Source organism: Tasmannia lanceolata, unplaced genomic scaffold (assembly GCF_043159265.1).
Source record: "Tasmannia lanceolata isolate RefF3 unplaced genomic scaffold, GAP_Taslan_0.1 ptg000008l, whole genome shotgun sequence".
Lineage (NCBI taxonomy): Eukaryota > Viridiplantae > Streptophyta > Magnoliopsida > Canellales > Winteraceae > Tasmannia > Tasmannia lanceolata.
The window spans coordinates 24,174,015-24,189,039 of NW_027518685.1; the positions used below are offsets into that span (position 1 = coordinate 24,174,015).

A 15,025-nucleotide genomic window follows, 5' to 3' on the forward strand; every position below is an offset into this window, starting at 1 on the left:
ATGAGGATGGCTGATGTATTTTGTATCTAAAACTCAAATCCAAATCCAAATACAAAAACATGAGTACCCAAATGGAGCCTAAGTCTAATCCTGGCACTAGTTGGGTTTGTATACATGGATCATTTTCTTCCATTTTCTCCTATTCAAGGTCATGTTATCTGTTATGTTCCTAGCCATCAAGTCTTAGCTCACTATTTCGACCCAAGTTGTTTTCGGTCTGCCCTTACCTCTTTTTACTCCATCAACTTGGCACGAGTCACTTCTTCTCAGAGCATCCAAAGGCCTATGTAGAAATAATGCTATATTATTAAATATTGTGTTTACCTATTTTTTAGTATCTGTTTTATTATAACCTTCTTTAATTAATATTTGTTCCATCTCTTCCCTCTCTCTCTTCTCAAACCTAATAAAAGGGCGGCCCAGTTCACAAGGCTCCCGCCATTGAGGGGTTTGGGGAGGGTTAAGATGTACACAGCCTTACCTCTACTTTGCAGAGAGGCTGTTTCCGTGACTCGAACCCGTGACCAAACCTAAGACCTAAAAAAATTCTCCTAATATTATATTCATTGTCTCTTTCCCGTTGCATATTGAGACTGAAGAGAACCATATTAGATTGATGATTGCATTGCAATTTGAGTATCTAATGCTTATTTTACACTTGTAATTGCTCAATCCTACTATTTATTAGTTTCTTAATTTAATACATATTTATCTTGTTGTAAATTATGATTGATAAACAGTAATTCTATATGTACGTGTGTACTAGCATGTCCCTGTTTATGGATTTTTAGGGGTTGTAGTGTCAGATGCCTCTCATCAATGTCAGCACTAGACGTGTAATGCCACGGCCACTGTATAGATATTGTCCGGTTCTAGGCCGCAACACTCCCCGGTTTTATTTTTCCGCAGAAAACGCGTCTACACAGGGAAGGTGGGGGTCTACACATATAGCCCAGGAACTTTACCTCTCCGTTTTCTATGTGGAAACATGCGAATATGTGTCCACATATCATAGGCTTTAAATGGTTAGATATGAGAGAAAAAAACAGAAATTTTCTTGTGCGTAGGAATGAACAAATACATCTCCCATTGAGACTTAATTATACATGCACTAATGACTTCAATACTGGAAACTCACATGTACACTTTCTTCATTTACCATAAGTAGATATGTACCTCTAGGTAAATACATGTCAGTAGCTAAAACCTGGAGGAATTATTACTGAATACGCAATGAAACCAGACAAATAAATTTATGGCACTAGTATCTGAATTTGATAGACCAATTCACCTTATGTCTACTGGCTACAGAAACTACACTTAGAAAATGAAATTATGAAGGAGATTCATACTCAATTCTTATCTCTGGATCAACCTGTGCGACGCCTGAACTACTGGGGATAGAATCTATCCGGAGATTATTGTAGAAATCCACCAATACCCAAATAATTGGCTCATGAATGCTAACCCTCCAACACTTTTCAGTTACCTAGCATTTGTACACAGACTTTACTTAGACCATGAATATGTATAAACATATAATGTTTAAAAACTGTGAAACAACGAACTACTCCAAAAGCTTAAGCTGTTGGAGATGGCATTATTTAATCTTTTATACTTTAAACACTCCCCCTCACGTGTGGCCCCTCTTTTCTAGGGGTGGCGTACACGTGGCACATGTGACCCCAATTTTGGATTTGGCCATTGCATGTGGATTTTTACTATCAAGGAGGTTTGAACTTTGAACTGAGGACCTCTGCTCTTATACCATGTGAAACAAACAACTACCCCAAAAACTTAAGCTGTTGGAGAAGGCATTATTTATCTTTTATACTTTAACAAAAACCATGAATAAAGTGCTTCTCAAGACAAAGCATTACCCGGATATAAACATATGGGTAGATCTGAGTACCATCAGTGTTCTCGTTGCTCATTGTGACAGTCATTTTGAAGACTGGATGATTTGCATCGGTTATATGCTCAGGTGCCAACAGCACAGGCATCAGCGTTAGTGGGAGCTGGTTATCAAGCTGTAAATGACCCAATATGAGCTTGAACCTGGCAAGCAATCAAAACATTTCAAATTATCCTTCTTAATGGAGTTTCATAATTTATTATTCAAAATAAAAATAAAAAATGGAGATTCATAATTTCCGAAGTCATGCAAGCATATAGAAGGAAATACTGGTACCTGTTACAATGTTGTAAAACATTTCCAATCATCCTTCTTAACGGAGTTTCATAATTTCCAAAGGCATGCAAGCATATAGAGGGAAATACCGATACCTGTTTACGATGTTGTATTTAAAAGTACTAAAATATATAACTCAATTGACTATTATTAATCCTGTATCGAATTGCTAAGCAGGTGACATGTTTTTTTTTTTTGAAAATTAACAGTGAATTTTATTAAAATAATAAAAGGGACAAGGTGTCCCAGTACATCAGTAAAAGGGGGAAAAACCGATATAGGCCTATTCGGGGCCTAGAGATCTATACAAATTACATTTGTTCCCGTTTGAAGAACCCCTTCTTTTGCCAAAACGTCCGCCGAACAATTTGCAGTTCTTCTACGATGGACTAATTGTGGACGAATGCTCCGAACAAGGTCGCGTATCTCATCAAGAATATACTGCAATCTCCATGGCCCACCTCCTTGATTGCCTGCCCAAGCTATCACATTTGACGAATCACCTTCCACAATTAATGGACCTAAATTGTGACAGGTGTACCACCGGAGACCAAACAGCAACCCCCTAGCCTCGGCTTCATTTGCGTCACATGTTTTTAACACAGAAATTAACCCCTCATTAAGAAATTCTCCAGAAATACTAATAGTTTGAGAGAGAGAGAGAGAGAGAGAGAGAGAGAGAGAGAGAGAGAGAGAGAGAGAGAGAGTAAATGGTTTATGAGCAGCTGGTCAGATAGCTTATCTGAGCATGGAATTTTAAAACAGGGGGCCCACATTTTGGGGGTGATCCTAAGCATTCATTTGGAAGGCCCCATCATGGATGGGTGTGCACCAAAAACCAGCTCCATTGGATCATCCCAACCCTTCTATTTGTGGAGGGAAAAAATGGGCAGATTTGTCAACAAACAGTATCTGTCCATTTTTCCATCCACAAATGGACACCCTAAGATAATCCAATGGAGTTGATTTTTGGTACACACAGCATGCAATGGACACCCTAAGATAATCCAATGGAGTTGATTTTTGGTACACACAGCATGCATGATGGGGCCTTCCAAATGAATGCTTAGGATCACCCCGAAAATGTGGGCCCACCCTTGTTTTAAAATTCCATGCTCAGATAAGCTATCTGAGCAGCGGCTCACAAATCATTTCCTCATATATATATATATATATATATGTATATATATATATATATATATATATATATGTGTGTGTGTGGGGGGGGGGGGGGGGGGACGAGGTTTCTAAGCTATAGCTCAGCCACTATAAACACACCATCTCCATGTTGTTTGACTCGTCCACAAATGGAAGGTTAGGTTGATCCTATGGAGCTGATTCTTTGTGCACACCCTATCTATGTAAGGGCCTTTCATATGAATGCTTTGGATCATTGAAGCAGGAATCTTCCCCTGCATCGGGGAATCACAATTCTGAATCGGGAATCTCGGCGCTTCCCCAAAAAGTGAGAATCGTGCTTCTCAAAATGGGAACCCCGCTTCCCCAACAATGAGAATTGCGTTTCCCCAAAATGGGAATCACGCTTCCCCAAAATGGGAATGCTCTTCCCCATCGCTTCCTATCGTTTTAATTTTATGGGAATCACAAAAATGGGAAACATGCTTCCCCATCACGCTTCACCGGCGATTCTCCTGGCGCTTCCTGCTTGCCGCCATCCCAGGAGCCTTCGCTTTCGCTTCCTGCTCTGGCAACCTTCCTTTGGATCATCCAAATCATGTGAGCCCACATGATTTTTAAAGGGGCAGCACAGAATAGCTATCTGCGCTTGAGCACAGAAACAATTTTCCATATATATATATATATATATATATATATATATATATGTGTGTGTGTGTGTGTGTGTGTGTGTGTGTGTGTGTCTCTCTCTCTCTCTCTCTCTCTCTCTCTCTCTCTCTTTTAGCATGTATGGATGTATGTCTTTTAGTCTTGTATTGCATTAATAAGCCATTTCTTATTTTGAGAAAAAGACATTAAATTTCATCCTCTCAAGTTCCTCTTTCTCTTCACCTTCTATAACTCCTTGTTCTCAGATTATTTGCAACAACTAAATGATGATTTTCATTATATGTTAGGCAGTTTCAAATATCTTATTCATAAATATAAAGAACAATGACGTACTACCATCACACAAAAGAAATGGTTCTACAATATCCTACATGAAGATATAAGAGTGAATTGACATTCACTATGATAAAAAAACATCAAATAATTCACTTTATTTGGTTTAAAAATTGTGAACAATCTGGGACTAACAACAATGCAGAACAGTTGTATCATTTTGTATTTCAAGAATGGAGATGCTTGTACCTGCTTGTAGTCCCACCATCATACCCAGATGAATATGAAATAAATACTCTCTCCAAATATAGATATAAAAGTTCTCTTGGCCTTTGGTCTATGAGAGAAATCCCTACAACCCCCAACTCTATTATAAGCTCTATAGGTGAGGCATTGTTCTGCACTTTGCTCTGAATGTATGGAGTGCTCCAGTTGCCAATTGATGCCGGGGCTTCAGTTTTTTCATGCGAACTCAATTCTAATGTTTTTTGGTCATCAATGAACTGAGCAATCATGATATCACCCATTTCAACAACGCGAAGTTGGACACGCATGCTTTCATCTATCATACACTCTCCTGTCCTTTCCAAGCTGAATTTCTGGACTTTTAGGTCATTTCCTCTCAGGATTCCTACATCAAGAAATTTCTGTCCATATGGATCCTCCCAAGAGAAATTCGTAGTTGAAAGAGGTTGTAGCTGGATCCAGGTATCATCGCTTAAACCAGATTGGCGAATATTGATTGCCATACCACTTGTTCGGTTCTCAATTCTGTCAAAGCAAATAATTTTTTTAACCCAATTGTAAACTGTATGTAGGCATGTATTTATGTCTGGTCTTATGTAGAAGTAATATACATAAGTGCGTACCTGAGAGGACCATTTGCTGAACCCAGACGGAATATAATTAAGAATCTTGATCCTTCCTCATAGCCACGAATTTCTGTCCTTAGAAATCTCCTACCACCAGTATGTTTCCTCAATACCGTAGTGATAGTGTCTTCCTTCAGAATTTCCACAGGAAAGCACCATTCTGTATCCTCTAACCGGACCTGAAAAGCATGGAACCACATGTTCAATTAGTAGAACTAGTCAACAATAAGAGTAGAATTTTTCCTCCACATAAAACAGAAATAGTCTACAATTACAGTTCGCTTAATTTTGGCAAACAGAACAATAGGGGTTCATATTAGGAATAGTGAAATCCTCCTCCAATATGGGAAACTCCAATAATTTTTTGCTATTAGTACTGGAAAAATCCTTACAGATTATTAACTAACATAGCAAAATCTGTACGCTAAACCATCCTGCATTTATATTACGTAATATTATAACCACACATCACATATAAAAAGAATACATTAAAAAGCAATCAAAAGCTTACTATATTAGTGATTTTCACGTCAATTCCGGACTAAAAGCTTCCACAGTTCAAGCTGTATCGATTTCTGGTTTGTCCTGGTGTAGCCCTCAAAATTTTGGATTGTAAAGACAGTTTGCGAATGTCACAAATTTTTTTTTATTATCTATTTCTGCTAATTCTATGCAATTAAACCTGAAGTTAAAATCCAATAGAAGAATACACTAGCTTCCATGCAAACCAGATGCCGTGATAAAGGCCAGATACCAATGAACTATGAAGGTTAAAAAACAGGATGTTGATTTGAAAGACTTCTATAAAATGGACTGCAATCAACACCATAGTCTAGCTGTGACATCTGTGCGTGTTGGTGGGTAGAGTGGGGGGGGGGGGGGGGGGGGTTGTTGTATGTCAAAGAGGAAATTTGCGTGCGTGCGTGTAGGTTTCAAGTAGTTCGAAGGATAAGAGGAATTGGTCTACGATTCATAGGATCGTTTGGGCTCATTCCACAACTATCGATTATCTTAGACTTCTTATTCCTGACCACATGTGCACGAGTGTCACTGAATAAAAAAAGTATTGTATAAGAGCTAACTAAGCTATATGTGTCACTTAATAATTAAAAAGAAGTAATGTAAAAGAGCTAACTAAGCTATCCTAACAGTCAACAAGATATTTCTTTCTGCCATATCCTTGGAGAGGCCATAGCGTGGTTGAGTTATTGCATATAGAGGGTGTTTCAAGGCTGTTTTTGTACATTAGGGAGCCATTACTAATGTACAATAACTTGGATTCGATTGCGGAACCTATTATTAGTAAGGCTAATAAGGGCTTAATAGAGGCACAATTACTATGTTTTTCAGCATCCTATGCGATAGAGAGCTTAAGAACTGGGCATATTGATACAAGCCAGGTTCTTGATGGGGATTATCCAAGGGCCCAAATTTTCCTTTAGGTGCCTTTTAAGTCCGGTAAGTTAATATCACTTGATTTCTTCAAGTTGTAGGTGTTTAAAATGGGGCCCACATGTTTATTACAAAAATCTTAATGCTCAGTTTGGTTGCCAGTAAATTTTTTATCCTAGGAGCTTTTTAATCCCAACAGTGAAGTCAACGGGATTTGCTAGGTTTTTTTTTTTCCTACAATTCCTAAAATTCCCGCCAAAATTTAGGGGGTGTCATTACCAAATATGGGAAGGGAGGACGAGAGAGGGAAGAGAGAGGAAAGAGAGAGAAAGAGGGAGGACATCATTCCCTAGGAAAGAAAAAGAGGGGACCAGGAGTCCATGTCATACTCAAAAGCAATCATTACAAGAGTGAGATTAAAAAAATTCTAGTGCTAAAAGGCAACCAAACATGGGATGGGACGAAAATTTTACTAAAAACTTCCTAGGTTTTAAATTTTACTGGCAACCAAACAGACCATAAGTGATAAGGGCATTTAAGTCATTTGTAGTGCTCCCTCAAAAAGGTATCATCGAGGAACCACTACTAATATAAGAGAGAGTGACCAGCAAGCCCACATTGCAACATTTGAGAGTTATTGCATTTGTGGGGCTTGAGTGGGTTAGTTTACAACATGGTTTTAAATTCCGTCCAAAATCCAAATTTCGGACTGAAATTTTGGATTTCGGTTGGGACCGAAACTGCAATTTTGCGGAATCCGAAATTTCGGTCTTCCCAAATGCATTTGTGGGGCTTGAGTGGGTTAGTTTACAACATGGTTTTAAATTCTGTCCAAAATCCAAATTTCGGACTGAAATTTTGGATTTCGGATGGGACCGAAACCGTAATTTTGCGGAATCCGAAATTTCGGTCTTCCCAAATCTCAGCTGAAATTTCAAGAAATTATTATTTTTCTGAAATTTCTGATCATAATTATTCCTTTTTTTTTTGTGTACCTGATTTCAGCCGAAATTTCAAGGCCGAAACGTATACCGAAACCGAAATTTAAAACTATGGTTTACAATACCTGATGAGTTAGCAGTCCTAGTTTAATTTTATGTATAACAGAAGTCCTAATTAGACTAGGAGTTGTTTTGAAACAAGGATTAGGAGTCCTTTTTTTCCAGTTTTAGCATGACTTGCAAAGCCTATAAATATGAAGGCCTATTGGCCCTGAAAATAGTTGAATATGCATAAAATTTAATATTTTATTATGTTGATGGGCTGTGATGCCTTTTTTGAAGGGTAATGCTTCATATTATTATTAGGTCAATTTTCTATTCCTAACTATTCTTTTTCTCTTTTCTCATCTTCTCTCTTTTTTTCTAGTCCTTTCTCATCTCCCATCCTACATTTTTTCTCTCATTTCTTATTTCATATCTCTACTTGCTTGCCTAGTTCCTTATTCCTCTCCCTTCGTACATCCTTCCCCTCGGTTGGGTTCATAAACTGCTTCCCCTCGGTTGGGTTCATAACCGCTTCCCCTCGGTTGGGTTCATAAACCGCTTTCCTTTCTACCCTTACCTCCCCTCTTTCTTGAACTTGATTTGGATCTCCTTCTTGATATTGATCTTTTCTTGATCTTGATTATCTATTCTTCCTCTTTCTCTTTGCTTTCATACATTCACATCAATTTGGTATTAGAGCTAGACTCACGTCAATCTAGTATCAGAGCCAGGTTCGCATCAGTTTTGCAAGACTCAGTAGAAGATCTGGATCGTGCCAAGAAGGGACCATCATTAATACAATAGGGCTTTAGGGTTTTTCTTTTGTTTGTAGCGTTTATTTTAATTCATGGGGTTTTGATTCAAACGTGGGTTTTAAATGAATCAGGTGGTGGGTGGGTCCATCTACTTAAAGCACATCTTATAACATAAGTGAACTTTTTAAGTTATAAGAGGTGACTTGTTTTGTTTGTAGCATTTATTTTAATTCGTGGGGTTTTAAATGACTTAATTCGTGGGGTTTTGATTCAATTTTGGGTTTTAAACTTAAGTGGTGGGGACCATCCACTTAAGGCACAATTTTTTTTTATATTTTATTTTGAATGGTAAGGCACATCTTATAACTAAAGTGAACATTTTAGTTTGTAAGTTAGAAGTGGTGAGGCCTATCATTTGAGTTAGTTTTATTTATATTGATCACTTAAGAAGGATTGTGGGGCTGATAATAGAAGGGGTTCAAGGGCTTAAATTGTTTCTAGGTTACAAGAATGTTTATAAGGTATTTTATGATATAAACTCAGACATAACTACAGAATTTAGAATTGAAGAAGAATGGGATTTCTCCCCAAGAAGTTATAGGACAACAATGGTGATTGTCACCTCTATATTAGTCATTTAGGAAGGATTGTACGGCTGAGATTCGAAGGGGTTCAAGGGCTTAGATTATTTCAAGGGTTATGAGAATGTTTATGAGGGGATTTATGCTGTAAACTCAGAACTAACGAAAGATTTTTTAATTGAAAAGGGATTTGTATCCCAAGAAGCTCTACGACAACAATAATAACATCTTGGTGATTTCCCCTCCTTTTGCTTCTTTTCACTTGTATTTTCTTGTTTAATCTCTAGAGATCCCATCTGTCTAGATAAGTGCGGATCTTGCATTGTACAACTTATCAGTTGTTGTATTCTAGATTCTGTAACCATGAGATCTTCATTTGGATTCCATTGATAGGACTTCTATCAAAGCAGGTGTACGGCCACCATGCCAGACAATAGGTCATTGAAAATGAACCACTGGCGTAACATGAGAAGATTTATTTCTTCGTAAAGTTGAAGAAGAAATGAAATAAGAGATTCTTTAACCTTGGGCCCACTCCGGCTCCAACTCAGGAATCCACATTCTAGGAGCTAAAATTGCTGGTTTAAACTCTTAAGACAAATTCATGCTAAAGAACTATATACATTTAAATTAGGATCTGCTTATATAGATTATAAATTAACATAATAATGAGGAACAATACGATACCAATCTTAGAATAATATGGGCAGGCAAAAGTATAGGGGCAAGCAAAAGTATAGATGTGGACCAATCCAAATGATCCAAACCATTCATATCTGATGTGCCCCACTATAGAGGCTCATCCCCCTGTCAAATGGTTCAAATCCTTCAAATTATGTCTTACAAATGAAAGATTAATAAAGTAAACAGCCCTTTAACTGAAATTTCTTCCATTACTATGAGGGTTAGGATCTTCTAATGGGAAGATTCTTCAGGCATGGTCCATCCTTGATGGCGCCCAACAGGTTGGACTACAGAGGCTTGAAAGCTCGGAAGACATACGTCAGGACTAAGTACATGTCATGAAAATTGGCATAAGCATAGGTAGTAAAAGTAGGACGTGAACAGGATTTATCGAACTTGCAAGAGCAAGATGTGGAAGGATGGAAGAATACAAAACATGCAAAGACACATAAAATTAGAAACTAACATAAATAAATAAAATTTTAAAACCTACGGGAATCATATGATGCTAATTACCTGAAGTTTTTCTGGTCCTCCAGCTTCACAATAAACAAATGAAACTCTTGAATCAGATGCATGTAGAACTTTTGGCTGATCTCCACTGTTTAATTTAACAAAAAGATCTTGACCAAGCCTGTTTGTAAAAGTGACGAACGGACGGACAGAAATAACCTAAAAACACAAGAATATATTTCAGACAGAAAATGGTTCAAAAACACTTACTCAACTCAGTTTAAAATTTTCATAATTACCTTTGTAGGAACAGACGGATAGGGGCATGGTTTTGAGGAAACAAAGAGCCGAATGCAATTTCCATCAGCATCATAAGCATAAAGATCAATTGAGCCATCCTAAGGTGAAAGAATACAATTAGACCAATTATTGCAGTTATAGATCTGAAATTGGAAGACATATATCAGGACTAGACATACCATACTACCAAGAGGAGAAAGCTCCTTAGCAGGTCCGAAGCGCTCCTTCTCAGGACTACTTATTGATACTGAGAGGCCTAGAAGTCCAAAGTTCAAAGCAGAATCAATGGTGTACCCTTCAAATATTTCATCTTCAGTGATCTCCCCAACAACCTTTTCGAGTATTTGGTTTGTTTGAAATGGGCGAGAGAAATGCCATCTTTCTCTTCTCCCTGATATATCTACAAACCTATACGTAAGTGGCGGGCATCTTGCACTTGCAAACCAATAAGGGGTATAAATTCTAACAACTTTTGCTACGAACTGCTGCTCTTTGTCCTGGTTTTGATCAAGAATGACTTGAATAATCCTGCATTATATCAATTGTCGGAAACACCTTAGTCTAAATGCACTTCTACATTTTAACATAAAATGTTGGAATTAAGAGATCAAAGTATTTGCCATGTGTCAGTTATAAGCAAACCTTCCAGAAAATGAACTTCGCAAGCTTATTGTTTTGGATGGTATTCTGCTAGGATGTGATATAAGGACAGCTTCCTGAGAAGGATTGAAATAAGTTATTATAATAAAAAATGACACACGAAAAGCTAATGTTCTAAAGCAAGAAATTAGCTGAAAATAGATCAGATTTAAGATCATACATGTACTGGTTGCCATCCTCCCTGCGGAAGCAGTGAAAAGTACAAAGGATTTCTTAGATCAGCATTATAGACCTTGATAGTTTTGCCTGGGCCAAATACTCCTCGAGAGGAGGTAAAAAAATGACCGCTTGGCAGCTTCTCAAGCACAGAATATTCTGCAGGAAGTGGAAGGAAATTGGTGAAAGAGAGTGGAGAGTTCACCACGAGATTCCAGTCCAGAATAGGATTGGAGTTGATATCCTTCCCAATCTCTGTGGCTTGTATGCTTAAAGAAAACGACAACCCTTGGGAAATTTCTGAAGAGCTTCCACTTATTTGTGGGCAGTACAGGAGCTTCTCACACTCGGTAAGAGATGATACACAAATTTCAGAAAATTCTTCAGAGTTACCAGAACTCTCGGACATACCAGAAATTCTATCCACTACTGAACTCCAAGAATATTCTTTCGGAGCACCCACATTCATAGGCCTCAACTGTAAGAAGTAAGATAATTCAGTATGTGTCAAGACTAACAAAGGCAGAGAAATAGAATCTCCGGGTCTCAATAGCCCAATCAGCACTTGCCGATTTACATCCCTTGAGATGCATTTCCTTCTCCTGATCCATCTCCTTTGCCTTGCAAAATTCACAGAATTTATATGATTGAATGAGTCAGGCCATTTTAGATGTTCAAGGTCAGGAGCATAAACCCAGCCTTCAGAAGTTTTTATTAATGTATTATCAACATGCCAATCATCAGTCACTTCCCAGCCCGATGGTAACTCAACTTCGGAAATTCCCTACATAATAGATTGAAAACGAAATTAGAAATATGCCCAACTTGTTCAAATTTCTCATTCCGTTTTACATTCATTTAGAAAAAATAACACCAAGTACAAAATAATATTTAATGTATCTGCGGAAGCCACTTCAGGAATCACCGAGAAATGGAAATAAGCAACATTACAAAAATATAAGGCAAAATGAAAAACATAATTTGTTGGATATATTAGATAACTAAATCAACAGTAAAGTAATCAATCTTCTTAGTTTCAATATGCGCAAATTATTGCCCTGATGCTTAAAATATATCCAGCAAAATTTTGGGAACCTACAAAATCAAGCATTGAACCTACAGTAACATATACCCGATGTTGGAAAATTTTCATAAGAAATGTCGAATTGGGCTTTAATGTGCCACAAGAAGAGATGACAGACAGTTGATTATAAAGAAGAAAAACAAAAAACAAGAATATTTGTAACTACACCCAGAAAATAAATCAGCTCAAGCATTATCCTGCCCAAATACACAAACAAGGTTCATGTAACTTTAAAAGTTCCCCTGAAAGAAGGTAATGGACAATCCACCTTGAGTTGTGATACATTCAATCGTCATGTTGAAAATATTACAATTTACGTTTCAAATAAAATCGTGTGGATTTTGATTTGAAACCCATGCTTGAATCGAAATTTGTACGAATCGCACGATTCGATCAAAATAAAGTAGGGCTTTCTTTCGAGATGGCCCCTATCCCTCTCCTATATAAGAAAAAGCTCTTGAAAACCCTCTTGTGAAGAGGAGTTCAGATGAATCAGACTAGTTCGAACCAGCATGATGAAGAATAAAAAGAAAATAAACGAGGCAAAGGACCGATTCAAACTACATTCACCTGATGCTTTTAAACCAGTTTGAAGAGGCACCCTATCCCTCTCCTATATAAGAATATGTTAGAAATGAGATTAGGGTTAGAAGAGAGGAAGAAGAAGAGGAGTGAAGGATGGAGAGTCTCCACTAGGGAGCTCCTCATGAATATGATGTATATATAGGCCCAAACTAGGGCAACAACATACAATGACTACAATACCCCTAACTAATACAAGTAATGTCTAAACTAACCTAATACATTATTCAACACTCCCCCTCAAGCTGGAGTGTATATACTATGAAGCTCCAGCTTGCTACAAAGAACTACATCAACAACTAAAAAAGTACAAGAAGCTCATGCACATCCAGCTTGGTATAACACTCATCCTCAAGCTGGTGTGGTACATACATAATGAAAAACATAAACAAAAAAACAAAGGCCACCATGAACAGCATCGAGATCAATGTCCATCAAAAGAGTAGCTCCCCTGAAGTAGCACAACAACGAGAGCGATCAAATAGGGCCTCTCCCTGAATGAGAGCACGACGAACATATCCGCATATCGAGGGCAATGGAGGCGCCATGGCAAGAACAGCTACAATTCAGCAAGCAAAAGAGGCACACTAAAGGTGCGCACAACGAACATTGGCGAAGCAGCACAACGCCAAGTGAAGAGGATAGCAACCGATGGGGAAACCATCGAAGACAAGGTCGACGGAGAAACTGTTGCCTGGAGAGAAGGGATAGAGAGAAAGAGGATAACCAACCAACGATGGGGAAACCATCATCTGGAGACTAGGTCGACGGCATGAACATCGTCACCTGAAAAGATAAGAAGATAGGAAGAGGATAACCAACCAGCGATGGGGAAACCATCATCTGGTGACAACGTCGACGGCATGAACATCGTCTCCTGAAGATAAGAAGAGGAAGATAACCAACCAATGATGGGGACATCATCGCCTGGAGACAAGGTCGACGGCATGAACATCATCGCCTGAAAAGAGCATACCAACGATGGAGAAACCATCGCCCAGAAAGGAGAGGACGACGGGAAAAGACAATCGCCTGTAAGAGAGCCGACCAACGATGGATATGGAAGCCATCGCCCGGAAAAGGAGGAAGAAGATAACATGAAGAGATAAGGCAAAAAGCCGAACAACACGAAGAGACATGAAAAATAAGACATGAAAACAAGACAATACTCCCTCAAGAAGACAAAGACAACACTAACAACACTCCCCCTCAAGAAAAGACAACAAAGTGGACAACACTCCTAAGAAAAGACACAAAGAACTAAATAAAAACACTCCCCCTCAAGTTGAAGGTCAAATACCTTCAACTTGCAACGAAAAGAAGACAAATAAGGCACTACACCTCTTTCGGACATTTGATCAAACACTTCATGTGCGCCGTAGAGAAGAAGACAAAGGAAAGATGACAAACAAGGCACCACACATCTCTTAGACATTTTATCAAATACTTGGTGCGCGCCTTGAAGAACTACATAAAAGACATAGAAGGTAATAGAAAGAAAGAGATGATAAGAAGACGGCAACAAGACAAGCACAAGAGAATAACAAGAAACAATACAAGATAACACTCCCCCTCAAGTTGAGGCCAAAGGCCTTCAACTTGAAACAAAAAGAACACTTTCAAGGCACAAAATCCCTTTGAGACATTTCATCAAACGCTTGGGGTGCACCTTGAAGATGAGATGAGAAAGACAAAGGCCATAGGCCAAAAAAGCTATAGAGAAGAGAAAATAAAGAGAGCTTTGGAGTGGAGGAGAACCCAAAATGGGTTTACACAAGTAATACAAACATGATTTTTGTTTTGTTTTGAGATATACGATAGAGGGAAAATGGGTTAAAAACGAAATGGGTTTGACGAAATGAAAGAGAAAGAGTGAGATTTCTAGGGTATAGAAATGATTTATTTATTTATTTTTTATCTAGGTATTGTAGCAGGTTACTATAGCGATTTACTGTAGCGTTACTGTAGCGGGTTACTGTAGTGGTTTACTGTAGCAGGGAATGGAGGGGTTAGGGGAAAGGGAAGAGGGGCAGTGGGAGGAGGAGGAGGAGGAGGAGGAGGGAAGGACACGAGCGAGGAGAAGAATTGAGGGAGAAACTATAGAGAGATAAAGAGAGGAAAACGAGATATGAGAGAGATACGAGAGAAAGGGATGATGGCATGGAGGGAGATACTCTTCTTCTTTCCTTCTTGAAGGATCAGCCCATTGGCTCTGATACCATGTTAGAAATGAGATTAGGGTTAGAAGAG

The 15,025-nt window shown here is 38.4% G+C and overlaps 1 protein-coding gene across 1 annotated transcript in view; it reads right to left on the reverse strand.

Moving 5' to 3' along the window:
• Window positions 1-15,025, reverse strand: part of LOC143884917 (pleckstrin homology (PH) domain-containing protein) — a 113,423-nt gene that overhangs the window by 8,061 nt on the left and 90,337 nt on the right. Inside the window, exons 47-55 of the mRNA XM_077388775.1 lie at window positions 11,114-11,893; window positions 10,936-11,009; window positions 10,473-10,821; window positions 10,293-10,391; window positions 10,057-10,212; window positions 5,140-5,321; window positions 4,520-5,041; window positions 1,881-2,058; window positions 1,353-1,489 (exon numbers count right to left, since the gene is read on the reverse strand). Of these exons, the coding sequence (XP_077244890.1) occupies window positions 1,353-1,489; window positions 1,881-2,058; window positions 4,520-5,041; window positions 5,140-5,321; window positions 10,057-10,212; window positions 10,293-10,391; window positions 10,473-10,821; window positions 10,936-11,009; window positions 11,114-11,893 (2,477 nt within the window). The remainder of the gene's footprint in view (window positions 1-1,352; window positions 1,490-1,880; window positions 2,059-4,519; window positions 5,042-5,139; window positions 5,322-10,056; window positions 10,213-10,292; window positions 10,392-10,472; window positions 10,822-10,935; window positions 11,010-11,113; window positions 11,894-15,025) is intronic.